This window comes from Phycodurus eques, chromosome 18, assembly GCF_024500275.1.
Source record: "Phycodurus eques isolate BA_2022a chromosome 18, UOR_Pequ_1.1, whole genome shotgun sequence".
NCBI lineage: Eukaryota > Metazoa > Chordata > Actinopteri > Syngnathiformes > Syngnathidae > Phycodurus > Phycodurus eques.
The window spans coordinates 12,903,816-12,929,093 of record NC_084542.1 but is presented as its reverse complement, the minus strand read 5'-3'; the positions used below and the strand labels follow the sequence as shown (position 1 = coordinate 12,929,093).

The 25,278-nt window shown below is 40.4% G+C and overlaps 4 protein-coding genes across 7 annotated transcripts; 3 read left to right on the top strand and 1 right to left on the bottom strand.

Moving 5' to 3' along the window:
- The first annotated feature begins 504 nt into the window (after nucleotides 1-504).
- serac1 (serine active site containing 1) lies at nucleotides 505-10,958 on the top strand. 2 transcript variants are annotated; one of them, XM_061703934.1, is made up of 17 exons: nucleotides 505-573; nucleotides 4,264-4,369; nucleotides 4,483-4,519; nucleotides 4,590-4,732; nucleotides 5,099-5,188; nucleotides 5,819-5,950; nucleotides 6,032-6,153; nucleotides 7,112-7,240; nucleotides 7,310-7,423; nucleotides 7,505-7,667; nucleotides 7,763-7,913; nucleotides 8,001-8,142; nucleotides 8,231-8,331; nucleotides 8,507-8,604; nucleotides 8,927-9,109; nucleotides 9,192-9,335; nucleotides 10,292-10,958. In XM_061703934.1, exons 1-17 carry the CDS (start codon nucleotides 568-570, stop codon nucleotides 10,426-10,428), a joined length of 1,998 nt encoding a protein of 665 aa, XP_061559918.1. In that variant the 5' UTR covers nucleotides 505-567; the 3' UTR covers nucleotides 10,429-10,958. The 2 variants fall into 2 exon arrangements, with proteins under 2 accessions (XP_061559918.1, XP_061559919.1); XM_061703935.1 differs by lacking the exon at nucleotides 505-573 and adding an exon at nucleotides 3,809-3,920.
- On the top strand, nucleotides 10,544-12,119 carry gtf2h5 (general transcription factor IIH, polypeptide 5). 2 transcript variants are annotated; one of them, XM_061703940.1, is made up of 3 exons: nucleotides 10,544-10,633; nucleotides 11,603-11,658; nucleotides 11,829-12,119. In XM_061703940.1, the coding sequence occupies exons 2-3, from the start codon at nucleotides 11,624-11,626 to the stop codon at nucleotides 12,007-12,009; spliced, it is 216 nt and encodes a 71-aa protein (XP_061559924.1). In that variant the 5' UTR covers nucleotides 10,544-10,633; nucleotides 11,603-11,623; the 3' UTR covers nucleotides 12,010-12,119. The 2 variants fall into 2 exon arrangements, with proteins under 2 accessions (XP_061559924.1, XP_061559923.1); XM_061703939.1 differs by lacking the exon at nucleotides 10,544-10,633 and adding an exon at nucleotides 11,031-11,416.
- A 1,057-nt stretch (nucleotides 12,120-13,176) lies between these two features.
- Nucleotides 13,177-15,108, top strand: dynlt1b (dynein light chain Tctex-type 1b). Its single transcript, XM_061703938.1, has 5 exons — nucleotides 13,177-13,219; nucleotides 13,380-13,421; nucleotides 13,707-13,830; nucleotides 13,910-13,987; nucleotides 14,940-15,108. Exons 1-5 carry the CDS (start codon nucleotides 13,196-13,198, stop codon nucleotides 15,008-15,010), a joined length of 339 nt encoding a protein of 112 aa, XP_061559922.1. The 5' UTR covers nucleotides 13,177-13,195; the 3' UTR covers nucleotides 15,011-15,108.
- On the bottom strand, nucleotides 14,153-24,263 carry tmem181 (transmembrane protein 181). Of its 2 annotated transcripts, none has more exons than XM_061703936.1 (17): nucleotides 23,927-24,263; nucleotides 22,524-22,627; nucleotides 22,367-22,434; nucleotides 21,156-21,246; nucleotides 20,124-20,242; nucleotides 19,934-20,050; nucleotides 19,784-19,864; nucleotides 19,575-19,674; nucleotides 18,213-18,343; nucleotides 18,039-18,130; nucleotides 17,905-17,962; nucleotides 17,738-17,840; nucleotides 17,475-17,526; nucleotides 17,320-17,402; nucleotides 17,060-17,149; nucleotides 16,902-16,968; nucleotides 14,153-16,829 (listed from the first exon to the last, which is right to left on the bottom strand). In XM_061703936.1, the coding sequence occupies exons 1-17, from the start codon at nucleotides 24,049-24,051 to the stop codon at nucleotides 16,745-16,747; spliced, it is 1,566 nt and encodes a 521-aa protein (XP_061559920.1). In that variant the 5' UTR covers nucleotides 24,052-24,263; the 3' UTR covers nucleotides 14,153-16,744. The 2 variants fall into 2 exon arrangements, with proteins under 2 accessions (XP_061559920.1, XP_061559921.1); XM_061703937.1 differs by lacking the exon at nucleotides 23,927-24,263 and adding an exon at nucleotides 22,845-22,940.
- Between the last annotated feature and the right edge of the window lie 1,015 nt (nucleotides 24,264-25,278).

Sequence of the window (25,278 nt, the reverse complement as noted above, 5' to 3'; positions counted from 1 at the left end):
CGCTTTAAAAGTCACTACCGAGTACTGTATTAGATCAAGTATTGAGGGTAAGGGACTACCGGCTGGCTTACTTATTCGCAGTGACACTTATCAACCTGAAGGAAATGATGGTAGAGGAAGTGAGGAAAAGCAACACTCCCTCTCCACAACGCCAGGATCTCTGTCCAGAAAAGATAAGCCTCTCCTGGAGCTCGTTTCAGGGGCAAAGCAGGAAATGTGACAGCGTTGTTTTTTTCTATTTTTCCACACTTCCATAAACAAGACCAGGGCCAGAGTTTAGCCGCCAGTCCTCTGAGCTGAGGGAGAGGCTGACACACACGCAGAGAGAAAGCTAGCCAGAAAGAGGGGAGGAGAGAGAGAGAGGGCGAGAGAGAGGGGAGGAGAGAAGAACAGGAAAGAAGGACTGCAGAAAGACAGGAAAATCCATTAGTGTATGTAAAAAGAGGCAAGCAGAGAGGGAAAGAGGAGAGGTCCTCGTTTTTTTTTTTTTGTCGTCTGATGACAACACAGGCAAACTCATGGCTGTGAACAATACTAATCTCTTCATGGAAATTCTTCAGTCTTTTGATGCTGGTGAGTTTCTACTAAATTTCCTTATCATATTACGTGCTAATTGCCAATGCTCCTCTCCCGGGAATTCCAACTGGAATATAGTAATACCATTTAAAGTATACGATGTAGTACAACCATGAATAACCTGACAAAATGTAACTTTAAGGTACTTTTTAAAGTAAATGGTGAAGTGTATGGAGAGGAAATTGATGTGTTGTTTATGGCAGACATCCAGCAAAGATTTAACCGCCGCGTTCTTTCTCCCATCTCCAAGATGAGTGTCTGTAAAGTGAAGAGGCAATAGGAAAAAAGTTTGTTGTCGTCTCCCTATGATAACCCTCAATATGATAAAAATATATGGTTTTATACAGAGTGTATAGTTTCAGCTTAGATTAGAGTTTGGGGTCTATTATCGGGGCTCATGATTTCCATGCACTTAAAGAGTAAACTACTAAAATGTGCACACTTAGTGTGGATGTTGCACAGAAAGATGCAGAACTTTTAAATTGAGCACAAATTTTACACTGTGGACCAAAATGTGTTCGAGCATTTGAATATAAAATAATTAGACAATGTTATTTCCGAACTCTGGTTACCGGTGTAGAAAATGAATGGATGGACATTGTCAAGCTTCATCCACAGAGCACGGCATATTATTTCAAATCAACTTCAATCCTGAGCAAACAATTCCTTAGAATTCAGGGGTGTCAAACTCATTTTTGTCACAGGCCACATTGTGGTTATGGCTTCTCTCAGAGGGCTGTTATGACTGTGAACACATATAAAATATTGTCTCATATAATGACATATACACAACAAATTGATGGATAAGTAGTTTTAAAATCAGAAGCCAATAAAAAATGTTCAACTATTATTACATTTATTTCAAAAAGGTGATCGGTAACATAAAATGCTTGCAATATCTCAACCTTATACAAGTAAAGACACCAATTTTGGTATTTTCACAAGAAACATGAAGTCGACACACATGCTTTGCTTTCGCGGGCCACATACAATTATGTTGCGGGGCGGATCTGGGCTCCGGGCCACCAGTTTGACAGCTGCGCCTTGGCTTTTTAAGGATTTTGCCGGGAAGCATTTAAAATCAATAGTGTTCTTGCTCTGCTATGTTAAATAATAGCTGAAATAATACAGAAATCACGCCCACTTTCCAATAACATACATGTTACTGTAATTGAAGGCTCTCGATTATCCATAGCTGTGAACGTGTGTCTTAATGCTTGTTTGACTCTACTCTATGTGCCCTGTGATTAACTGGCCAACAGGTACAGGGTGTAATTAGCTGGGTTGGCTCCAACTGACCCACAACCCTAATGAGGACGCGCGTGATAGAAAATGGATGAATGGATGGATGCTTACAGAACGGATGCCATGGAGTGGCTTTGACCTCACCAAATTCAGCCATCTTCGAAGGAATGTTGTTGAAAAGCAGATGAAAGTCTGCTTTGAGATAAAGTAGCAATGGCTGAAGTTGTGAAGAATTTAGGTCAGGTGTCTCCAAACAGAAATCAACAGTCTTCTTGCTTGTTTAACAGCGCAGAACTTTGCAGGCTTTGCCAGACAAATAATCCTGGATTGTGATTAAAATCTGTGCCTCTTCAGGCAAAGGTGAGAAACTGAAGTAGTGGTGAAAGACTCCCTTCTTCTTTCAAAGTGGTTCTGAAAAATAAAGTGCTAATAAATCATGTTGTGGAGAGGAAAGAGTGATTGTTGGACAGAAAGAACTGAAGAAGAGGTGCAAAAAAATAACAATAATTTTTAAACGGCAGCTGAGTGGAATAGTGCTGAGCAAGTTTGCCTCACATTTCTGAGGTTTGGGGTTTGAATATCGGCTCCAACGTTCCTGCGTGGAGTTTGAATGTTTGCTGCGAGTTTTGTTTGTGGTTTCTCTGGATACTACGGCTTCCTCCCACATTCCAAAAACATCCATGTTCGGTTTATTGAACATATGTTTATTACATATTTTACAAACACATGATGACCTGTCCCTTTTAAAACTCAAACGTGGCCCTGGAGCACAAAACTGCCCACCCCTGATCTAAACGATGTCTTCTTTTCCAGTCCCCCTGATCATAGCTTTTAGCGTTTCCGTGGCGGTGGGCCTGGTTTTGGGGGCCGTGGTCTACGTAATCCTGACCTGGTTTTCCCGCCGCAGAGCAGGCTCTGCCCGCATCACCAGCAGCCCCCTTCCTCGCCAACCTCGCACCTCGCCTCGAAACCACCCGGGCTTCAACCGCAGCAGCTGCAACAACAACCACGACCGGCGGAGCAACAACAGCCTGGTCAGCGCCGCTTTCACCTTCCACCGTCAGACCTCCACCCCGGATCCCCTCGACCCGTTGGGGCACAATTCGAGCTTCAGGGCATCCACCTTCCACCCTCTCCTCCACTGTAGCCAGATAGCCAGGGAGGCGGAGGCAGGGAGCCAGACGTCGCTGCCTCGCACGCCTATGTTGACGACCGCCGCCGGATCAGCTCACGCAGCCGCAACCCGGCCCAGACCCCAATCCTTTTGGGGGGACAGCGTTCGGGGTTTCCAGGCTACACAAACCCCTCCTCCGGCTTACGAGAGCATTATTAGGGCCTATCAGGAGACGCATACCTAGGCCGAAAGGACCAGACGGCTCTCTGGAACTTTTAAAAACTTATTTCTAAAATTATATTTGATTTGTATGACCACAAACCACTACATGGAAGGGACCATTCACGTGAAATTTATATTTTGCTTCTATATAAGATGTCTTCGACATAAAGATTGTTGCCTTACAAAAAAATAATATCCATTTGACTTTAACAATGAGAATGTTGTTTACATGTAGAAATGTTGGTCAAAGCAAGTCCATGAATGTACTTATATTATTTGTATAGAAACTTGCCTGCCATGTTTATGTAATGGTATTTAATAAACAGTTTTGCCAATTTTGATCATTTACTCTGTTTATAACTTTGTTAAATTAATGTAATAAATGTATTAATTGACATACCATATCATCACGTACACGAAAGAATAAACTTTGAAATATTTATATATTTATTTATTTTTTTACTAATACAATGTAAATATACATTTATTTATTTTCAGGTAGAGTCGCTGAAGATATTTTTAGAAAGTACATGAATTCACGTGAGAGGCGTTTCCAGCGGTGACGTATTATTTGTGCGACACATTTTGCAACTCCAGGAGCCCCGCATCAGCTGGCTAAAACTCGTTGACTATTTACAAAACTAATCAGCCGATACGTGGGTTAGTTTCGCAGTGTGACACTACCAGTGGAACAGTCTCACTGCGCCTCGTGAACAAACCTGTGTACACACAAGTCGACTGCAGACGCCTAGTCAGTTTAAAGGTCGCTGTCAGCAGGGTTGAAGTTTAGCTTCGTGTGTGTGAATGCAGGCTCGTTTGAACAGTGAAATATTAACTTGTCGAACCCGTGTTAACCTGATGAAGTCAAGCTATAAATACTGCTCTTCGTATATTTCCTCATTACGACCTCATCGTCAAATCCTGTAAATTTACATTTACGAGTTAACGTATAAAGGCTCAGTGCTTTCACAGAACAAAGGCTACATGCTCCATAGTCCCCGGAATGACACGTCCGTGTTGCTGAGTTGGCTTATGTGCCGTCTGTGTGTGTGTGTGTGTGTGTGTTTGTTTTTGTTTTTGTTACCGGCACCTCCTGGTGGTCCAAGCAAGTGGAGAGGATGTCTGCGACTGCACTGCGCTTGATCCCATGCAGGAGACTGAGCAGGGCCGGGTTGCCTGGTGTGACCAAGGTGCTACGGTGGAGAGATTTCAGTGAGTTGTGGATCCCAAACATCACTTCCTATGATCTTTTGAGTTTTAGACTGGTACTTCAAAATCTGTATAATAAAACACCCTGGCTTTAGACAACCATTTATTTTTTCTAGGGAAGGTTGCTAAGGTGACAGGAGCAGTGGTGTTCGGGTAAGTCGTTTGTCTAGGGAAATCGCCTGATTCTTGGAGGTTTGTGTCTGATGTGTTTCCACTTTTACAGAGGCTGCCTTTTCATCACGTACGAGGTGGTGGCCTTGGACAAGGCGGTGACCATCGACACCAGCGTGATTCGTCAGGAGAAGTACAAGTCTTACATCTACCTACAAGCCAGTCCCTCTGATGAAAAGGAGAACCTCGCTGCAGGTAGAGTTTGAACTTTAAAAACGAAACCATACTCACCATCCCTAGGAATGATCTTAAAATGGAAAGGAAATGCACCTGGAAAAAATGCTGACAGGCTTGATTTTATTTCTTTTTTTTCCCTTGCCATGAGCACAAAGTTGATCCACAGTTTACCCAGGTGTTTAGTGACGTATTCTATGATCACTTCCTCTCCAACTGTATTTCCAGCCTGTTCTCTCATTTCCCCTGGTCAAAGTACACTCAAAGGAAGTGAGACTACCCTCTCTCATCACTTACGAGCTGGCAATTATCATAAATAAAAGTTAAGAATCACAACATTTTCATAAAAGTGACCTCTTTTTTTGGGGGGGGGGGGGGATTTTGCAGGGATTACACAGAAGACAAGGAGGGAACTTCACAAAGCAGCAAGGCGCTTTCTCGAACTCTCTTCGCGGCTTCTTTTGCGATCATTAGATGGTAAGAAACACTGAAGGATTCTTTATGAATATTAATAATGAGAAAAGGAACATTTCAACAATTCTTTGAGTCAGGGCCAAAGGAAGCACCTGCCTTTCACATCTGCATCCTGTTCTGTCATATTCACTCAACAGCTACTACGTTACCTTTACAGTACTATCAAATGAGATCCCATACAAGCACTTCATTGAAAGAAAGAAACAAATCTTTACAAATGTGTGTATATTACAACAAGCTCAGTATGAGGCAGTGCACTACTGTAAAATCTATCCACAATACTATATAATTAATATAAATCAACACCGCTCTGACGGTTTCAGTCAAAATGACAGCATGGCACCAGAGTACTGAATTGTGTGGTTGTATTTGTGGATCATGACTATTATTGCTTCTGCAGATGAATACTCGAGTTAAAGAGCCTATTAACTGAAGTGTAATCTATCAAGATGCTCAATACATTGACTTGTATCTTTTAAAAATCAGCTGCCCATTGGATGACACAAAATTTGCCACAAGGTTTGTAAATGGCTAGATGTAGTCACGTGACTGCGTAGAGTCAGATGTAGTTTTAATTTGTTTTTTTAACATCACTTATTTTACATTTACTGCATTTTTTTTTTTTTTTTTTAGAGCGCCTAAGTAATGTGGATGCAGACCCACACGAGGTGGCCTTATGGATCCTGCTGAAGAGGACGCAGTCTGACAATCGCGCACTCAGACTACAGGCTGTGCAGGAACTGGCAGACAACTGCCACTGGCACGGTAAAGTAACATGCATTGTTGTCATATTAAACAACAAGGACCACAATCTAATAACATGGATCAATGTTATCAATGTTGCAGACTACCAGTATCAGACCGCGGCCCAGGTGATAGACCAGAGGACTGCGGTGGGCCTCGCTCGGACTCCTCGAGCAGACCTAAGATTCTTCCTCCCTCCGCCTGCACTTCCTGACCTCGATGATGTAAGTATCACCATGAAATATTATCGTAACTTCTCTCTAGTTTTCCTTTACATCTGGGTTAAAATATAAACTGTAGTTCCGTTCCCATCGTAGCAATGTAACCCGAATTTGTACACAAGTCAGAATGTACTGTAATCTACTACTGAGTTAGCGTAGGACAGTGATAGTCATATTCACATGATACATTTGTATGAAAAACACTTCCAGACCATAAATACAAAACAAATGAAAAACATTAAGTACGATGGTAACTGAAAGCGCCACGTGACAATGTTTTCTTGAGCCACGTATCATTTTTAACCTTGAAATTTGTGTTTGCTTTTTCCAGATGTATTTCTGTTTATACGTTCAATTGAATTGATCAGTGCGTTTACATGGAAACGCCACGCAAAACAAGTGCGGTGTGAAAGCCCCATAAGCCCAACACCAATTAAACATAACTATCATGTGCACCCTTAAATTATTATTTTTGGGAATGTTTATATCCCAAATAGTCATGACCTGTTTAATAGAAAGAAACGTCACCAAATGTAATTGAATTTAATTCTGTAATTATCCATGCTTAGTGCCTGATGTGCAAAATAAGCAGCTGGTGACTTTAATTCCCGCTAAGAAACGGACACCATGAGCGGAATAGTTTTTACGTTCTGTTCCGAAAGACAAGAAAGTTTATTGCGCTGAACATTGCCAAAGCCTTAGTGGCTATTTATACGTTGCAAATGTAGTGGTTTATCCAGATGTTGATAACTTTTGATCCGAGGTATGTGCCTGGACCCCAGTATGAACAACTCTGTGATGAACAGGATGCCGAGTCTCTGCGTGAAAACACAGACCGATGACACAATATCTTCTTTCACTGTATAAAAGGAAAATGTGTACAAATGATTCATGTTCTTTAACAGCTCCGATGCATCCATTTTGCAGGATCTCTGTGTCAGATTTGTCATCCGCTTGACAGGGTTTCTCAGCAGAGGACGGTCTGAGGCAGCTGCTCGCCTCCCTGCCGCAGTCCGAGGTGGACAAATGTGTTCAGTACTTCACCTCGCTTGCCCTCAGAGAGAGCACTCGGGCGTTAGCAGCGCAGCGGGTAAAGAGAGCTCTGAGCGTTGTAGCCCAATCTTGTTCATCCTCATCTTTTCCAAATGTTGTGCTGAAGGGTGGCCTGTGGTGTTTTGGTGGCAACGGCCTGCCTTATGCCCAGAGCCTCACGTCTGTTCCCTCTGAGAAGGTGGAGTCCTTCTGCCTTCAGGCCCTAGTACAGCATTCCAAGGTAATTTAGTACCAATAAAGAACCTTCACTTCAAGTCATGTAACCCTCCAAGAATTAGCATAGCACATGCCTCGCCTGCAGGTCAGGAGCCACTGTGACCACATCGTGTCCAACGGGGGCCTTCAGCTCCTGCAGAGGGTTTATCAGCTCCGTAGAGACTCCAAGAATATACAGAGGAACATTGTGCGAATCATCGGGAACCTGGCGCTTAACGAGCAAGTTCACCAGGCCATCGTGCAGTCAGGTAGAATAAATGCACCGTCGTGCATTTGTTACTCGTCAAAGAAGTAGTGCTATTCATTATTTAAATATTTTGGAATCATTTGGAATGACACCCAGGGTGGCTATCAGTGCTGGCAGAGATGGTGCAATCTCCCCACGTCATGGAGGCATCCCACGCGGCACGCGCCTTGGCCAACTTGGACAGGGAGACGGTGAAGGAGAAGTACCAAGACGGCGTTTACATCCTCCACCCGCAAACACGTGGCAAGTAGGAAAACACTTCTCGCTTCTTCTTTCAAATATCTTATTGTGTTGTTGTTTTCCAAAGCAACTTTTTTTTTGTGCTCAATTCCAGCCATCCAATCAAAGCAGATGTTCTGTTCATCCATGGTATCCTGGGGGCCGCTTTTAAGACGTGGCGTCAGAGGGACAGAAGTGTGTTACAAGACGGGAATGACAAAGACTGCGAGGAAGATTACACAGAGTGCTGGCCAAAGGTGAGAAAGCCAAATCGGTTGTGTCCTGTTGATCGTGTGTGGCGAGTCTTTACATGAATGTGAAAACTTAATATCCTCTAATTGACAGACGTGGTTAGCCGCTGATTGTCCAAATCTGAGGGTGCTATCAGTGGAATATGACAGCCACCTCAGTGACTGGATGGCCAAGTGTCCTGCTGAGAATCAGAGGTCAGAATTCAGTCAGTCTCAGCATGTTGTTCACCCATACATGTTCTATAGTGAAAGCACTTTACATTCCCGCATTAGTTCTGAGTAAGTAAATGTCCCAGACCAGTATATAAGCAAATGAAGTAGTTCCAAATGATTTGCTAGTTCATTCTCTCTGTATTTGTCTCCCCTTTAGGAAGTCCTTGGCCTACAGGAGTCGAGAGCTGCTCAAAAAGCTCAAGATTGCGGGAGTTGGAGACCGGCCGGTGGTCTGGGTAGCTCACAGTATGGGAGGTATGCTGGAGTCTAACTACCCTACAACTGTATGTGTTCACACTCGAGTGGCTTTGAAGGTCAAAACAATCTCTGGTGATTTCTCTCATTCTCTGGTTTCGTTTGATCAAATCTGAACACACTCATCATTCAAAACCGCCCGAAATAAACAATTCTGCCAATGCACTCTGTTGCAGTTGCACCCTTCTTGATATTGTCATTTTCTACTTTAACCCACCCCAAAGAACCCAATTACGCAACCTAAAACCAGATCACACTTGATTACAATACATTACTTTCCCGACACTGCTTCCGTTCACCCGTCATCCATTTTATCTGTCAGGCCTGCTTGTGAAAAAAATGTTGATCGATGCCTCAGAAGACCCAGACATGAAGGACCTGTTCAAGAACACCAGGGGTATTTTATTCTACAGCGTTCCTCATCACGGCACCTTCATGGCGGAATACTCGGTCAACGTCCGATATCTGCTTTTCCCCTCGATCGAAGTCAGAGAACTTTGCAGAGGTCAGTGAATATAATAAATTATGGGGTCCTAAATGTAAAACAGTACATTTTTCTTTTTTGACACGTAACATAATATTTTTAGACTCTCCAGCACTGCGTGACTTGAACGAGAACTTCTTGACAATGGCCAGAGAAAAAGAGATCAAGGTGCTAAGCTTTGCAGAGACTCTGCCCACAAACATTGGTCCTATGGTCAAGATACTGGTGGTGCCAGCACAATCTGCAAGTAAGAACCACCATCTTGCATTTGATAAATTATAATTTTTTTAAACATTTAAGCCAACTCCAAGGTGTCTTAATGTCATATCTGTGAATACCACAAGAAAAAATACCCTGAGGATTGAAAATTGTCACACTTTTCACAACCCTCTTGTCTTGGTGAAATTAGTCAATTAGTGTGTGGATTTGTGTATGTGGCGCAGGCAGCGGACATGTCCTCAAATATGCCCCAAACCCCACCGCGTGGACAATTTAACCAGGGAATCAAGTACTGTATGTGCCGCTCATCAGAAACTAACCCTAAGCTATGTATCATAGTATATCAAAACTCAGTGCAGTTCTGCTAACCTCTGGTTTTGGTGTAGTGTTTTAATGCAGTAATTCCCAACCAGTGTGCCAGTGAACATTGTGTTAGGAGAGATCCTCAGCTGTGCCGCAGGAAGTTATCCAATTTCACTTCATTGGTCTGAAAATTGAGTTCTAATAATGTATCTTTGTGTTCATCTATATATGCCAGCGACGTGTAGTGACAAGCAGAAAAATTAAATGCTCTTCCACTAGATGGCAGAAAGTACAATCACCTGTGTATCAGTCATTATTTAGGTAAACTGTATATGCTTTATGAACATGTGGTAGTGTGCCATGAGATTTTTCAAATGTCTTGGCTCCATAAAAGTTGGGAAACACTGTTTTACGGGCCATTGGTTGAAAGTGGTTCTGAATCTTCACCCAGCCTATCTGATCATGTCATGGCTGTAAAATCCAGTGTTGGGGTTATTATCAAAATCTGCCAAATTTTTGAATAGCCTGTTCACAGACACATTTTCCAAAATGGACAGCAAATAGATTTACTTTGTTTAATTTTGCATCTGATTGTGGGCAAGCACACCAGAGACCTAATTTAAAAGCCATTTTTTTCTTAACGACCCCACCTCACCTTGCTTGCCCTTGTTGTGGTTCCAGATATTGGCATCGGGGACCTAATCGAGGTGGACGTGGATCATCTCAGTATCTGCAAGCCAGAGAGGAAGGACTCATTCTTGTACAAGCGTAGCCTCCGGTTCATCCAGGAAACACTGCACAGTACCATCGGGCGCTGACAACCAATTTTAACAACGGCACACCTGAACCACAACTCTTACTCACCCTCATTGGAATCATACCCGACTCTCATCGCCATGAATATTGTGATCATATTATGAGCAATAACATGAAAAACCAGTGAAGAGTTCCCAGTGGTAATAGTTTAGAACTGGATGCTGATCTCTCACCAAAGCCAAGTGGATTTCAAAGCTCATTTTAAAGGTGACCATTATTACCTTAAAAATATGTGCACCTAATATTTTATGTTTCTCAACTCAGACCTTCCAGCTTATTTAACAAATGATAAAGTATTTTCTAAACTATGACGCAGGCTTACCACTCAGTATTTAAGTATTTCATTTTCTGCAGGCTTACCACTCAGTATTTAAGTATTTCATTTGCCTATTGTTTTTACGCATATTCTCATGCGACTAGTTAATACCTATTTAATGTAAAACTTTATAGCACTGGTAAAATGCATTTTAATATTCATTATTTTGCAGTCATACATTCCACAAATAATGAGAATAAAATGTGTTAAGTTGGAGTCGCAAGTCTTTTCCATCCAATTTTAATATGTGAATTTATCAATATACGGTCAATTGTTTAGCCTAGCTCACATGCTAACTGCAAGTCAGCTCTTTATCGATTGCTTAGTCAAAAACTGGAATTATAAAACGTTATTTTTGATATTTTCAAAAACCGCACATATAAACGTTTAATATTCATCTGTATAACTTCCCAGTGTCCCCTAACTCAAACATTAACTGATTTAACGTGTAAGCCATTAATGATGTAGAGTATTAATGTAAATTGAACACACCTGCGGGTTGAGACGTTTACTAAAATTATTTAGCGCATGCGCAGATGTAAAACAAGACGGCAATCACCGGTAGCCGATCTACGCATGCGCAGGATTGCAGCAGCTAAGGCGCGTGCGCACTAGCTTGTCCGTAATCGTCATCAAAATGAGACACACATACAGCGTCGAATAAGACATTTCAGGTTAGTAAAGTTCGATCTTTTTGAATATACCTAATGTCTGTGCAAACGCATTAGTCGTGTGCAAAATTTGAGAATATCACAGTAGGCGCCGCTTTAAACTCGGGAGTCTAGACGTTAACATTGTGGCTACTAAATCATCAGGCAGTTCACGGTTGCCTAGTTTTTAATTGGATTTTCCAATAACAGGTCTCAATAGCACCAGTCAACATGGTCAACGTGCACAAAGGTGTCCTCGTCGAATGGTAAATGGACCACTGACTGTATATTTGTCTTTGTGAGCTGTTGTTGATATTTAAATGTGTCTTTGCTCTTCATTTGTGTCCTCGTAGAATGGTAAAAAAGACCACTGACTGAATATCTGTCTTTGTGAGCTATTGGGTATATTTAAATGTCTTTGCCCTTCATTTCCAAGCGACCCTGCCATGAAGCAGTTCCTCCTGTACCTGGATGAGACCAATGCCCTGGGGAAGAAGTTCATCCTGAAGGACCTGGATGACACACACGTGTTCATACTGGTTGAGGTGGTCCAGACCCTACAGGAGAGAGTGGGAAAGCTCATAGACCAGAACTCGTTCACCATCACACAGAAATGATAGACCATTAAAAAAAAAAGAAAAAAGAGAGACTCACAATTGTCCGCTTTGGTTTAACTTTATAGGCATCTTTTTTTTTTACAATAAACAATGTAAAGAACCAAACAATACATTATGTTGAATGTTTTCTCGTATTGCTTTATTAGCAGAACAAGCAAAGCATTGACAAATGGTTTATCACTTTTCATGATTGCTGGAATTACATTACAACTAGACAAATGTTGAGACACACTTTCTCATGATATTGAATTTGAAACTGCGTTCGAACTTTTGACTAGTAATGTAAATCAGTGCACTAATACATAGCGTTTAGATACACCATCAAGGTCCCCTAAGCTTTTTACAGATGTTTGCACATTCACCAATTCACAAACATTAGTACGCAAATAGGTGGCTGCTGCCATGCAAAGCAATTAAGGGTTCAGCGTCTTGCCCAAGGACATTTTACCAACGGACAGCCGGAGCCGGGATTCCAACTGTCAACACTTCGATCACTGGACGACCAGCTATACCAACGGAACCACAGCTGCCCGTACTTTATTTGTAGATCTGAATAAAAGCACAGAAAACTTTAAATGGCTTAATTACAACCCCAATTCCAATGAAGTTGGTACGTTGTGTTAAACATAAATATAAACAGAATACAATGATTTGCAAATCATGTTCAACCTATATTTAATTGAATACACTACATAGATGAGATATTTAATGTTCAAACTGATAAACTTTGTTTTTAGCAAATAATCACTTAAAATACAGAATGAATAAATTGAAGTGTAAGGGTGTAACAGTTGAAGTATATTTTATTACTTGGAAAGCCTGCGTTAGATATTTAAATTAGGATTTTGACAACACCCATTTACAAAACAAGTACTTAATCATGCATTGGCCAAGAAAAACTTTTAACAATGATATAGACAGTAGTCAATTGGCATTCCTAACATTTAATTGAGTTGAACAGTTTTAAGGCAAGGTAGCATTTTATTGCTACTTAAGAATTCAATTCAACAACGCCTGCTAGAAAATAATGAAAGCTACGTTTTACGTTTATTGCTGTGATTAGTCTTTTACGTTGTCATGGGAACACTTTTATCGTGACGGGAATACCTTTATTGTGTAGAAACGTGACCGGAAGTTGTGTTGTGAGCTGGCCCACTGCTTTTTTTTTTTTTTGTATTTTTGCACAATGGACGAAGGAGGTGAAGATGAGGCAAGTATCGTTCGTTATATGAGCATCTTCGCTGTAATTTCACAAGTTTAATCATACGTTTGGAACCGATTACGCCGCATAAAACGATTAAAAACGCCCACGGATGTAATACTAGTACGATGGCCACGATTGAAGCACTTTTTATTTGTCTCGCCAACAGACTACGTTTGTCGTGGAGGACGTAACCAAGTTAATAAAAGACGTAAGTTGAAAACATGTGTATATCATTTGATTCTGTTGGTTGTTTCCGTTGTTGATCTGTTACTAGCTCGCTAGCCAAGTGTCCCGTTTCGCAATTTGGTTGCGATGGAAACGGTAACCACGCACGTCTGGGACCTTTTTGTTAATAGTAAACACTCCTTTCCCATACAGGTTGGATAGCGCAACATTATTGGAATAATTTTGAAAGATTTCAACAACAATTTTAGTTAGGTTAGATCACACCCTGACGTACAGTATATGTACAATATTGTGTTTTGTACCGCAGTCCATAGAAACAACCATCGGTACGAGCTCTTACCAACACATCCGGGTGAACCAGTGGAGCACCACCATTGTGGAGCAGTGCCTCAGTCAGCTGTGCAAGCTCGGAAAGCCTTTCAAATACATCGGTCGGTGTTAATATTAACGGGTAACATTAATCTAATCTCGCACGGAATAATAATAACAGTTGCATTACTTTCTTTCAAGTCACCTGCATCATCATGCAGAACAACGGGGCGGGGCTGCAAACGGCCAGCTCATGCTTCTGGGACAACTCTACTGATGGTAAGACAATAAATTATAGTTAATATAGAGCATAGAAATAACCATAGTACCAGATATGGAATTTCACATGGTGAAGTGTCTGGCTGTTCAGTACAATACAGCAAAACAACTGATGAAATATTAGTTGCATACATAATTATTAACATCACCACATAGATGCTAATGTATTAGGGATTTGCTTTATTTCTCCCCATACCAAACAGGCGTTGAAACGTTTTCTTCCCAGGATCATCATCCACAGAAATAATAGAAATACATGTTGTTGTTGTTTTTTTTTTAACAGATAATCTGAGCAAATGTGTTCCTCCTTGGACACAAAAAGTCTCCCTTTTGTCAAAACATGTTACAATATGTAAACACAATGCTTAATAAATCAACATTTTAACTAGCCAACAATTTAACATAAAATGAACCATCAAAATACATGGCTCCGCTGGTCCATACATATCTCCTTTGCCGGCTCACTCACGTTTTTTGTGTCATGTTGAAACCTTGGCAAAATATTTGCCGTTTGGTAGCGCAGGTCGAAATTTTCGAACGTTGAGCATGCACACTACTTTTGCAATGTATACAGGATAAAATATATGGCAATGTTTCAGCGTGATTAGTTCCTTTCTTGTCATACGGAAAACGCGAAATTGATGCCGCTCACGTCGATTATTTGCAAGAATGAAAATCTTTTTTTTTTTTTTTTTTTTTTAAATAGTCACGTTTTTAATATTCGCTGTGCTTTTGTAAAATAGCTACCCCGTTCAACCCTGTTAGTGCAGCGTTGAGCATGTCTGCAAAGATGAGCGTTCCAACTACGGAAGCCGCAAACAAAATAATTTTGAGTCATAAACTCGATGAAATCGATGAATCGCCCGGCCCTAATTGTCAAGGGATTTCAACATTTTAAAAGTTTTACTTAATTATTGTCTAATAGTGTTTTTCTTTTGTTGTCTCCAAACAGGAAGCTGTGCAGTAAAATGGGAGAACAAGTCCATGTGCTGCATCGTCAGTGTTTTTGGCTTGGCCATCTAAATGTTAAACGTGTTCGGCCATGTTGGCTGCATTTCCATGGTCGCATGATTGATAATTGAATAAAATGAGCCATTTGTGCTTTATTATTTTCCCAGTGATATTTTTTTCCCCTTGTTTATTTGAAACAGATCAGGACCCGCCGTCTCGTTACGGCACTTACAACCGACATTACATTCACATCGAAAGATAAGGGCTCGTACATGTTGGCCGTTTACTTATAGGTTTGACGTGAAGAAAAGGCACCATGTCGTTGGGATTCAAGTGATGATATTCGTTTCGGCTCCTTGTAAACTTGGACGAAGCAGAGGGTGGTAAATGTTTGGCATACTGGTGCATTGTGTGGTGAAAATAAATAAAAAAAATAACATTTATATACCGATTTCTACATAAAGGCAAAGATGACTTGATAGTAGTATGTAAGACATTTTCAACAGTAGTAAAGTAGAAATTCACATAATTCATCAAACAATACAGTATGAAATTTCAACAAATAAATTAAAGTGCATTTACAAAACCCCTGTATTTTGCAGAAAGTAAGAAATATGATACGCAGCTTTGGCACTTACATGGATGAAGAGATCAACGTGCCGCTGCTTTTACTTCCCAACCGTCACAAAGTTAAAATTCAGCTTTGGTCACACTTCATGTCATTATGATGTCACACAGTAGCTTGCAATGAAGAGTATTAGATACCAGTAGTCAAAACAGGAAGCATACAAAGTGAGGATTGTCTTACTAAACAAATAAGTTAAAATAAAAAAAAAAAAAAAAAAGAATCCCCCAAAAATATTAGCACTTCTTTTGTTACTTGAAAAGCTTGACGTGTTCAGTACAAAAGAGTATTTAGGGTCACACTGAAAAGAATGTCACATAATTAGAATTACATTGAAATCTACATAATAAAGCCAAGACAAGAAGTTGTAACATTACAACTAATTTTACAAGTAGAAAGTTGTGATATTACGAAAAATGTTGTTAATTTGGACTTTATTCTTACGTTACGACCTCACTCTCATTACAATTGTATTATCGTAATATCACATATTTTTTGTAAAATGACAACAAACACTAGGACTATTGTTTACATTAAAACTTTAATCTCAAAACATCTCTTCATTCTCATAACATTACGACTTTATCTTGTAATACTACTCTGATCATAACAGACTTTTTCCTCAATTTTACAAACGTATTTCTTTTGTTTATTTTCTACTTTTACTTTCTATATTCCCGCAACATTACGACTTCATTCTTGTAACATTACAACTTTATTCTCAAAACATGGTCTTTATTCTTGTCAAATTACAGCTTTATCCTCACAATGTTATTCTTGTCAAAGTTTAATAATCCAATCATTACTACTATTATCTCATAACATTCCAACTTTATTCTTTTACATGACAACTTTTTCCTCATTTTACAAATGTCTTTGTTTTAGATTATTTTTTCCTTTTTTGTTTTCTTTTCAGTGTGGTTTTACTACACCTTTGTAGTGAACAAATGCCAGTTGTGAAGTACAAATAAAACTTGATTTAAAAAAAAAAATAATAATAATAATAATAAAAAAAAAACGTACATGCCTCCCATTTTCTGTAGAACTACAATACAGTACATTCTGGAGAAGTGGTCCTGTTTTAAAAATATACTTATGTACACTTGCAGCGGCTCATTGTGAAAATACTTCTTATTTACAAACATACACATGATGCTTTTTGTCTGTTTGTATCTACCACATCAATCGCTATCGCTCTCGTCCTGGAAGTTGGCGGTTGCTTTGAAGGCACGTCCATTTTTTAAAGCCATTTCCTCGTAATCGCTCCTTTGGGAAGGAGAAAGGAACATCATCTCATTGGCTGTTTCTTACCAAAAACGGGAAGTTGAACATACTTACCCATATATGACGTCATCGTCTGAGTCGTTCAGCATGGAGAAAGCAGGATTGTCCTTCAACTGCAAGTCTTGGCAGATAATACCAAAATGTATCAATCAACATATCAGTTTATTATCAATTTGAACATATAATTTAAGCTTTTTTTCCCTTGTACTTACCGTATAGGGCATTTTTGGAGGGTGAGTACACAAATGCTAATGTATACAAGTAAAAGTTGAGTAGGCCATAAAAGGACAAAAACTCGACTGGTATGTCTGGAGTTAAGGACAATGACTTAAATCCAAAAAGAGTAATCAAAATTAAATTGCTGGTAACGGTGAAGCACGAGATTAGCATGTGCGTCACAGTCAGAGGTTCTGGGTTAAAAAAAAATGGGTGGACAGGCTGTTTTCACATCACGGTCAAGTTTAAAGGATATAGTTTTGGTAGTGAGTGGACAGCTCGGCCACAAAGTTGTCCTGGAGTGCCTTGACACCGAACCTCAAGTAGAGAATGACCAAGCTGCGGACAGAAAAGACACATTGTGGGGTGACCACTTCTGACCAATCAGGAGACAGTGATGAGCACTTGTACCTTATAGCGAGGACCACAGACGTCAGCGCTGTCAAGAACTTGAGCCGCAGATCTACAGGCAAAACAGACACAAATCAAATACAAAAGAACACTTACGAGTGGTTAACTTTGTTAACTAAGTCAGAGCTGCGTGAGGCTCACCAACATCATTGTGTAGATATTTCCATTGCCTATGGGTGGAATTTGTTTTCAAATCCAAACAAAGACGCCCCACCGTTCTACTGTGTTCTGCTATAATGTAAAGGTGCTAAGAGACATGAAACCTGAGTAAGGCATGTTCTTGAGTTCCGAGCAGGCTCTGACAATCAGGAAGATCAAGTAGAGGATGTAGAGGACAACGATAATCAGGAAGAACACCTTCATGCCCTGGGAGGAGCAACATTTGATGAAAGTCTTCCAATTGTGTCAAAATGACAATGACTTAACCTACCTCAAAGTTCTTTATGTCCACTTTGTACTGGTAGGTGGGGTCTTGGAGTTCGTTGACCCTATGAGTCCCAGCAAGGAGAAGAGATGTCATTCCCACTGTGATTCAGATATGGAAGACCGACAGGTAAAACTTACGTCTGCCAAATGCCAAGCGTGACGGCCGAGAGCCACAGAAGGCCCACGATGACCAACTTCAGCAAGTAGAAGGTCAAGCATCTCCGCTCGCCCTGTGATATCAAAAGGCACTCACTTTATATTCAACTTCGCTGTAATGAAACCATTTAAGAGCGGCAATGACACTGGATTCACCTGAACACGTATGCCGTGGTAGACACAGAGCCAGAAGAGCAGCAAAGCGCACAGGAACAGTGCCTGGAAGAAGGCGTCCAACATACCGGGAAACCAGCTGTTCACCAGGAAGGACAGCGGAAAAAACGGATCTGGAAGACAACACAAAACATGAATCCGATACTTCAGAATCAGAATCAGAATCAGAATCATCTTTATTTGCCAAGTATGTCCAAAACACACAAGGAATTTGTCTCCGGTAGTTGGAGCCGCTCTAGTACAACAGACAGTCAATTTACAGAACACTTTGGGGACATGAAGACATTGACAGAAAACAATTGTGCAAAAAGATGCAGAGTCCTCTAGCACTTAGAGCAGTTCGAACGACTAATATTGCAAGTCCGGTGCAATGACAATTGTGCAAAGGGCGCTGAGACTTCAAGGAGTGTATGCGGTTTAAAGTGACGAGTAGTGCGATCATCTGGGACAATGTGGGTTGTGCAAATGTTACAGATACTCCTCAATCCGTGTGCAAATGGAGCAGATGCTACTCTGGCATGAGTGGCCAGTATATGCAAATAGTGCAGCATGGCGAGACAACTACAGTGAGTGCACGAGTAATACATAATTGGCCCCACAGAAATGTGACAACGAACTCACAACGAACTTCACAATCCATTTTTAACATACCTGTCATACAATTCCAAATGCAACAACAACAACATTGGGAAAAGTGACGCAAGTAGAACAGTGACTTTGACGCTAGTCATTTTTGCTTTAGTGACACCTCTAACATCTGAATGATGGTTTCCCTGTATAAAACACCAAAACCAACATTTAGAAATGGCGTTTGATCACAAAATAATCATTTATTTACCGAAACACACGTGCCGTGAGCGACGCTAACTCACTGGAAGACAAGTCAGTCATGGCGCTCGTATTGCTCACTGGCTTTTTAGTCGGTGACCGCCATTCAGTCCAAGATCGCCGTCATATTTTGTCACGATCACACACACTTCTGCTAACTACCATGACACATACCCTGTTAATACATGTGAGTGTAAAATGCCTAAAGTTGTCCGATTTCCAACCTGTAGCCGTTTTCTCCCTCATAATCTTCCATGTGTACTCAAAATCTGGGCTCATCTAAAATCTTGAGTGCGGCACTGCTGTCATCTATTGCGGTATGTACATCCGTACAGCCATTTACAAGCTCGAACTTCACAGACGACCAGCGTGAGAGACCACCCCCATTCCCCCGGTTGAAAAACGTATCTGCAGACGTCAATGGCAGTGAATGTTGGGATTCTGATTGCTGTCTATAAACAATGGCAGTGAATGAGTTACGTGTTAGGACAGGAGGGAGGTATGAGAGAGAATTACCATTGTAGAGCAGTAGCAGAGGCATCAGGATGGACATCCACTTCTGCTCGATGCCCCAGTCCCTCATAGAAAACTTCCTCAGCGAGTGAGCAAAGAGACACTGCGAGTAAAACGAACGAAGAAAGACTCAAAATGTTTGCGCTTTAATGATGATCCCTAATTGTGATCGAGGGATATCCAATTAGCTTCGTCGACAAACACTCCCTTACCGTCACCATGAAGGTCAACACCACGAAGACAAAGCGGAACCAGATCTCCACTTGGGAAAAGGTTGGATTGTAGGTTGTCCACTAAACAAGTATTAGTTGTTAATCATACTATTTAAATATTGTTATTATAAATGTGTGAGCGTGACTTACCACAAAGTTGACCTTGAGATCATACGTGATATTTTCAAGGCCTTTGAAGCTGACTGCGACCTGGTACTGGTTGTAGTTGAGGTAGCCCAGATGCAGCACGATGATCTCATCGCATTTCTGGAACAAGTTCCAGGCTGTTAATGACACATTAATAATGTGTGGGGGGGTGTAACAGACAAGTGACACTCACGGCACCGCAGTGCAGCGTTCGCGACTTGCTGCGTACGCTGTTGATGTGCGTCATGCTGGCGTCCTGCATCACACCGTTGAGCTCCACGTTAATATCGAAAGGCTGCTGGAAGTCGCCCACTGTGGCACAAAACGAAGATCTCCGTCAAGCAGAGCTGCCATGTGCTATGACTAAGCGCCTGATTTAATAAAATCCCAACTAGTGAGCGCTAAAGAGCATGTTCTCAGAGATTGTGTTAACTGTTGGCAACAGGTGTAAAAGTGGTGGAGGCCGCCGTATTTAAAAAATGATTTTTTGCTTTAGGTGCCTCTGATGGAGTTCACCGCAAAAGCTAAGCGAAATTTGAAGTGATGGAATTGGAAGCGGCAAACAACCATATTGCCAAGTTACAGAAAGGAAATCGACCACTCTGATAACCAGGCCCCTCAAGGCTTCTTTATACTCGCACGGGCGGCGACCGCGCTGACGTAACTGCGGCTGTCCCGTGCATAGTTTGCCTTTCTGAATATAAACCCACGCGCGCAGTTTTGAAAATGTACTGTAGTTCTCCTCCAATTCGGGCGTGTCGCTACGGCTGGTATTGGGTAGGACACCACAGGGTATAGTTTCCGCTACATTTTTTTTGCTATTTCCGGTAGCCGTTTTTACTTTTCTTTCCGTCACAAGGAACAAAGCAACAACAATGGGGACCGTGGAACAGAGTCTGCCAGAACAAATGGACCTAGGTGACCAGATGATACGTTTAATTATGCTACAAAATCGATCGAGAAGGCGGCGGCGTAGCTACTATGTGGAACCCGGGAGGAACGCTGATTACATCATCACAGCATGTGACTAAAACGAACCAATCGCAAGAGATGATCTCCGCGGCATTCAACGCGCAGCAACAAATTTGGCCGTGTGCGCGTCAAGCTACGCAGAGGGGCCGCGCGGGCCAATTCGTCGGTCACGTGATGCAATGCGGGCGTTGTCGGCCCCGTGACCGCGGGAGTATAAAGATGCCTTAAGCGTTCTTTCTTTGTGTACACTTACCATTAATGTGTTCAGCTTGTATTAGACAGGTGAGCCACAACTGCTGGTGATATGTGGTCAGAGGTGGGGAATTTAGATTGAAGGGCCCAGTCTGAAAATATGGAAATGAGAAATGGATTAATTTGCCATTAAAAAAACACTTAAAAACATCAACGAGAAAAAAAAAGTAAGGGGGAAAAAATTATATTTATAAACTGGAAGTAAGGGGAAAACTAAATATAATGAGAATAAATCCTACTTCGATGAAAACGAAGCCCTGACTTTATGAGGGGAAAAAAATGTATGACTAAAATTATAACAAAAAGGAATCTTACTTATAGAACAATAAAGATGTAATTTTCAAAGGGTTGTCATTGTACAAGAATGAAGTTTAATATGAGAAAAAAAAGTTTGTTTTTCTTATCTATCCAAAAAAAATCGAATTATACAAAAAACATTTTAATTTCATGAAAAAAAATTGTTGTTCACAATAAAGTCAGAATTTTCCAAGAAAGAGTCCTTAATTTTACAAGAACAAAACCTCAATTGACAAAATTGTAATATTTTGCTGTATCAAAAACACATTACAAATGTATTCTGTATATAGTTTTAAAAGAACATCCTGTTATCTGTATTTCTTATTTAATTATGTGAATAAAGTCAGGAATTTTTGGAAGACAAAGTTTTATATTTTTTTCCCCGATAAGAAAGTAAGTCTTAAAAGTAGTAGTCATAATATTATGAGAACATCATCATATTATTACGAAAATGTAATACATATATATTGAGGTTTGGTTTTATTTTCTGACAGTAAAAGAAAACTACAATTTTAAGAGTCTAAAGCAAAACTGTATTTCCAATTAATTGTTATTTTACAAGAATCAAGTCATGGTATTACAAATAGGTTATGATTTTTATGACATAAAAAAGTAATATTACAAGGAAGAACATATAGATATTACCAAAGGATAATCGAAAGAATAATGATATAATATTACGAGGAGGAAAAAAAAGTCTAAACAACAAGAGATAAAAAGCTGTAATTTTGCAAGAATAAAGATGATATATCACAAGAAATAAAATTTTAAAAAAATGCTTGGAACATTACAACTTCGTTTTCATATTGTTACTGTGACCATGCACAGTACTCCTCTGAAAATACTTCAATAAAGGCTTACTAGTTTTGTATAATCAAACAACTTGTAGGTCACCATTCCAACTTTATCACTTACGTTAACTGAGATATTTTTGGCAAGGAACTGATCCCCACTGTACACTTGCTCAGAGAGTATCTTTGGACCTATTAAAACATAAAAGCAACGCATTCTATCAGGCGCACTTTATAGTTGTATGACTCAAGAGTACAACTGATAACGCCAATGTCCATACCTGCAATTCCAATTAAGACTGTGAGGCCGAAACAAGCGAGGAACACCACGAAGACCAACACAAAATGTCTTTTAGACAGAGTGTAGAGACGCATGGGCGCCAATCTATATCAGGAGACAAAAGACGCCATTAGCGGCACTTTATTTGCCAGCAGCCCGTACAAACAGACAATACAAGTATGTCAACACAGAGTGCTTCCCAGGCTAGCATTCGCTACCATTAGCATATGGGGCAGTAAACCCAAGGAGTTTATCGCGCTTGTTGTTTATAAACGTAATGATAAATTGATAAGTTTCGAGTAAGGGGTAACGTAACACTTACGGCTCCATTTGTGCCGTTTTGACGGCTGTGTCTGTAGTGTGAAGAATCGCGTTAGTGGTGAGACTAGTAGCGAATGACTAGTATATACTTCCGGGCAGAATAGCTGGGCGGAAACAAACTTGTGACGTCACCAAATAGGGGCGGGATAGGAACTTCTATTGTGACTTATATTAGTTAAATGTTTAATTCTGTACACTTGCATTGTAAACTGTCTTTTATTGCAAAAAAAGGAAAAAAGAAGATTTCTTGTTAAATAAAGAATACATCAGCAAAAAAAAAAAAAAAAAAAAACTCGCGCATGCGCATAAGGAGGACAACGTCAATTGGATTTTCAATCGTATCTCCATAACTATCACTTTTAGGAACTCAAACCATTGACATCACATCATCAAAGAGAGCAAGCCATTTTCAACACTTTAGGTCCATTATTTGTAAATATTAATAATAACAATAATCATCATCATAATAATAATATAATACGCATGGGAGCTGACAAATAGTAATAAATAAATAGTAAATATGGGTTTCAGCCCGACGCCGGCGATATGCACAATCAATATTCTGAAAATTAACATATCTGCATGCTAATCTCTCTTTATATAATTATCCAAACTGTTTAATTCTTTACATTCTTACTCTGTTTTGTTTTAAATAAAGTACAGCATCTTTTAGATTAAAAAAAAAACAAAAACACATTACAAAAAATGCCGTTGTTTCTTTTTTTTTGGTTTGAAGCGATTTAATGGAATTCCCATTCATTGCATCCGAAAGGTGATTTGAGATACGAATGTTTCGAGTTACAAATTAAACTTGTATCTCAAGGAACGACTGTGTATCATCGTAACATTGTAAATATCACCGTCGATAATGTTACACTGCTCTGCATCTATCTATCTATCTATCTATCTATCTATCTATCTATCTATCTATCTATCTATCTATCTATCTATCTATCTATCTATCTATCTATCTGTCATCTGAAAGGTTAGGTAGGTATGTAATTAACCCAGAGTTATTATTAATAAATCGAAATGACGTCACTAGCGTCTAAATGCCTCGCCACTGTACGTGAAGTGGGGCACCTGTAAAAGCGTTCATCCCGGTACGGTGTCAATTCCTCCTTGAGCTCGGCGTAGGCCTCCTGGACCTTCCTGCAGAAGTGCTTGAGCTCGCTGTAAAGAGGGTTTTCCAAGTAGTCGCTGTCCATGACGGCGCCGCGTCGTGGGGATGATGGATGGATGGATGGATGGATGGATGGAGGGAGGGGAAAATGGCGATGGGATGGGAGAGGAGGAGGGAGGAGAAAGCGGCGACAAAATGGCTCGTCTGCCGGTTGAATTGAGAGTGCAGGCGCAGCGCTTTCGTTTGTGTGGGCTCAATGGTGGAAGAGAGACGGTGAGGAGAAAAGGATTCAATAGAGAGGAGGCGGACGTGGAGTAAAGGGAAGGGTCACGTGACCAGAGCTCAGCACCGCAGACCGAAGCGTCTGATGACGTCACATCTCTCTAATGCCGCTTTCAAACGCTCGACGTAAAACAATTTCGGATAATCCCTCAAGTGGGCTTGTTCTTTTTTTATATTTATATATATATATATATATATATATATATATATATATATATATATATATATATAGCGGTGCCTTGAGATACGAGTTTCATTAGGTCCACGTCATGGTCCACAAATATATATATATATATATATTTCATCTGTTCATCTCTTTCCCCCATTGAAATGAATGGAAATGCCATTAATCAGTTTAAGACCCCTAAAAAAAAATGTTTTTTAAATCCTGCAAAAATGTTTGTAATGTGTTTTTTCCTAAGAAAAATGTCACTCTGTAATGTATGCTTTATAATTAAAAAAACCATACACTACTAACACTCATCCATCCATTTTCACCACCACTTCTCCTGGTTAGGGTCACAGGGCACTGGAGCCTATCTCCCATCTGACTTCGGGCGAAAGGCGGACTACACCCTGAACTGGTCGCCAGTCAGTTGCAGGGCACAACACTAATAACAATAGAATGTAAATAAACAGCTTCAATTCAATAGACATTGTGCTGCTCCTTCAAGTATGCGCCTTGGCCAGTTGGGGGCAGTATAAACCAGACATTTGGATGTAAGCAGTGTACGGTCTCAGCTCCTCAGTAAGACTGTAATATTAATCATTCTTTACATAGGCCTGTGAGTACCCATCTACACGTTGATGTTTGTGTTCAAATATTGTAGCCAATGCTTAAAGGGTTATAACACGGCAACACCAATGTGGTTGTTTTAAATACATTACTTGTAAAAGTGACCCTGCAACCCAACATATGAAAAACTCTATTAAGGCAATAGTTTGGTAAAGGCTCAATTAAACTACGATAGTCTCCAGTTACTAAAGTCCCAAACTATTCTTATGATTGACAATGTTGAAGACTTTGTTT

What these genes read in the sequence shown, in the direction of transcription:
- gtf2h5 (XM_061703940.1), top strand. Translation starts at nt 11,624, where the DNA reads ATGGTCAACGTGCACAAAGGTGTCCTCGTCGAATG. An exon ending in AAAGGTGTCCTCGTCGAATG is followed by an intron (nt 11,659 to 11,828) that starts GTAAATGGACCA and finishes TTCATTTCCAAG; the next exon opens with CGACCCTGCCATGAAGCAGT.
- dynlt1b (XM_061703938.1), top strand. Translation starts at nt 13,196, where the DNA reads ATGGACGAAGGAGGTGAAGATGAG. An exon ending in ACGAAGGAGGTGAAGATGAG is followed by an intron (nt 13,220 to 13,379) that starts GCAAGTATCGTT and finishes TCTCGCCAACAG; the next exon opens with ACTACGTTTGTCGTGGAGGA. An exon ending in TAACCAAGTTAATAAAAGAC is followed by an intron (nt 13,422 to 13,706) that starts GTAAGTTGAAAA and finishes TTTGTACCGCAG; the next exon opens with TCCATAGAAACAACCATCGG.
- tmem181 (XM_061703936.1), bottom strand. Translation starts at nt 24,051, where the DNA reads ATGGACAGCGACTACTTGGAAAACCCTCTTTACAGCGAGCTCAAGCAC. An exon ending in CCAAAAATATCTCAGTTAAC is followed by an intron (nt 21,247 to 22,366) that starts GTAAGTGATAAA and finishes CCATATTTTCAG; the next exon opens with ACTGGGCCCTTCAATCTAAA. An exon ending in GACGATGACGTCATATATGG is followed by an intron (nt 16,830 to 16,901) that starts GTAAGTATGTTC and finishes TCCTTCCCAAAG; the next exon opens with GAGCGATTACGAGGAAATGG.
- serac1 (XM_061703934.1), top strand. An exon ending in TGTCCTGCTGAGAATCAGAG is followed by an intron (nt 8,332 to 8,506) that starts GTCAGAATTCAG and finishes TCTCCCCTTTAG; the next exon opens with GAAGTCCTTGGCCTACAGGA. An exon ending in GGTGCCAGCACAATCTGCAA is followed by an intron (nt 9,336 to 10,291) that starts GTAAGAACCACC and finishes TTGTGGTTCCAG; the next exon opens with ATATTGGCATCGGGGACCTA.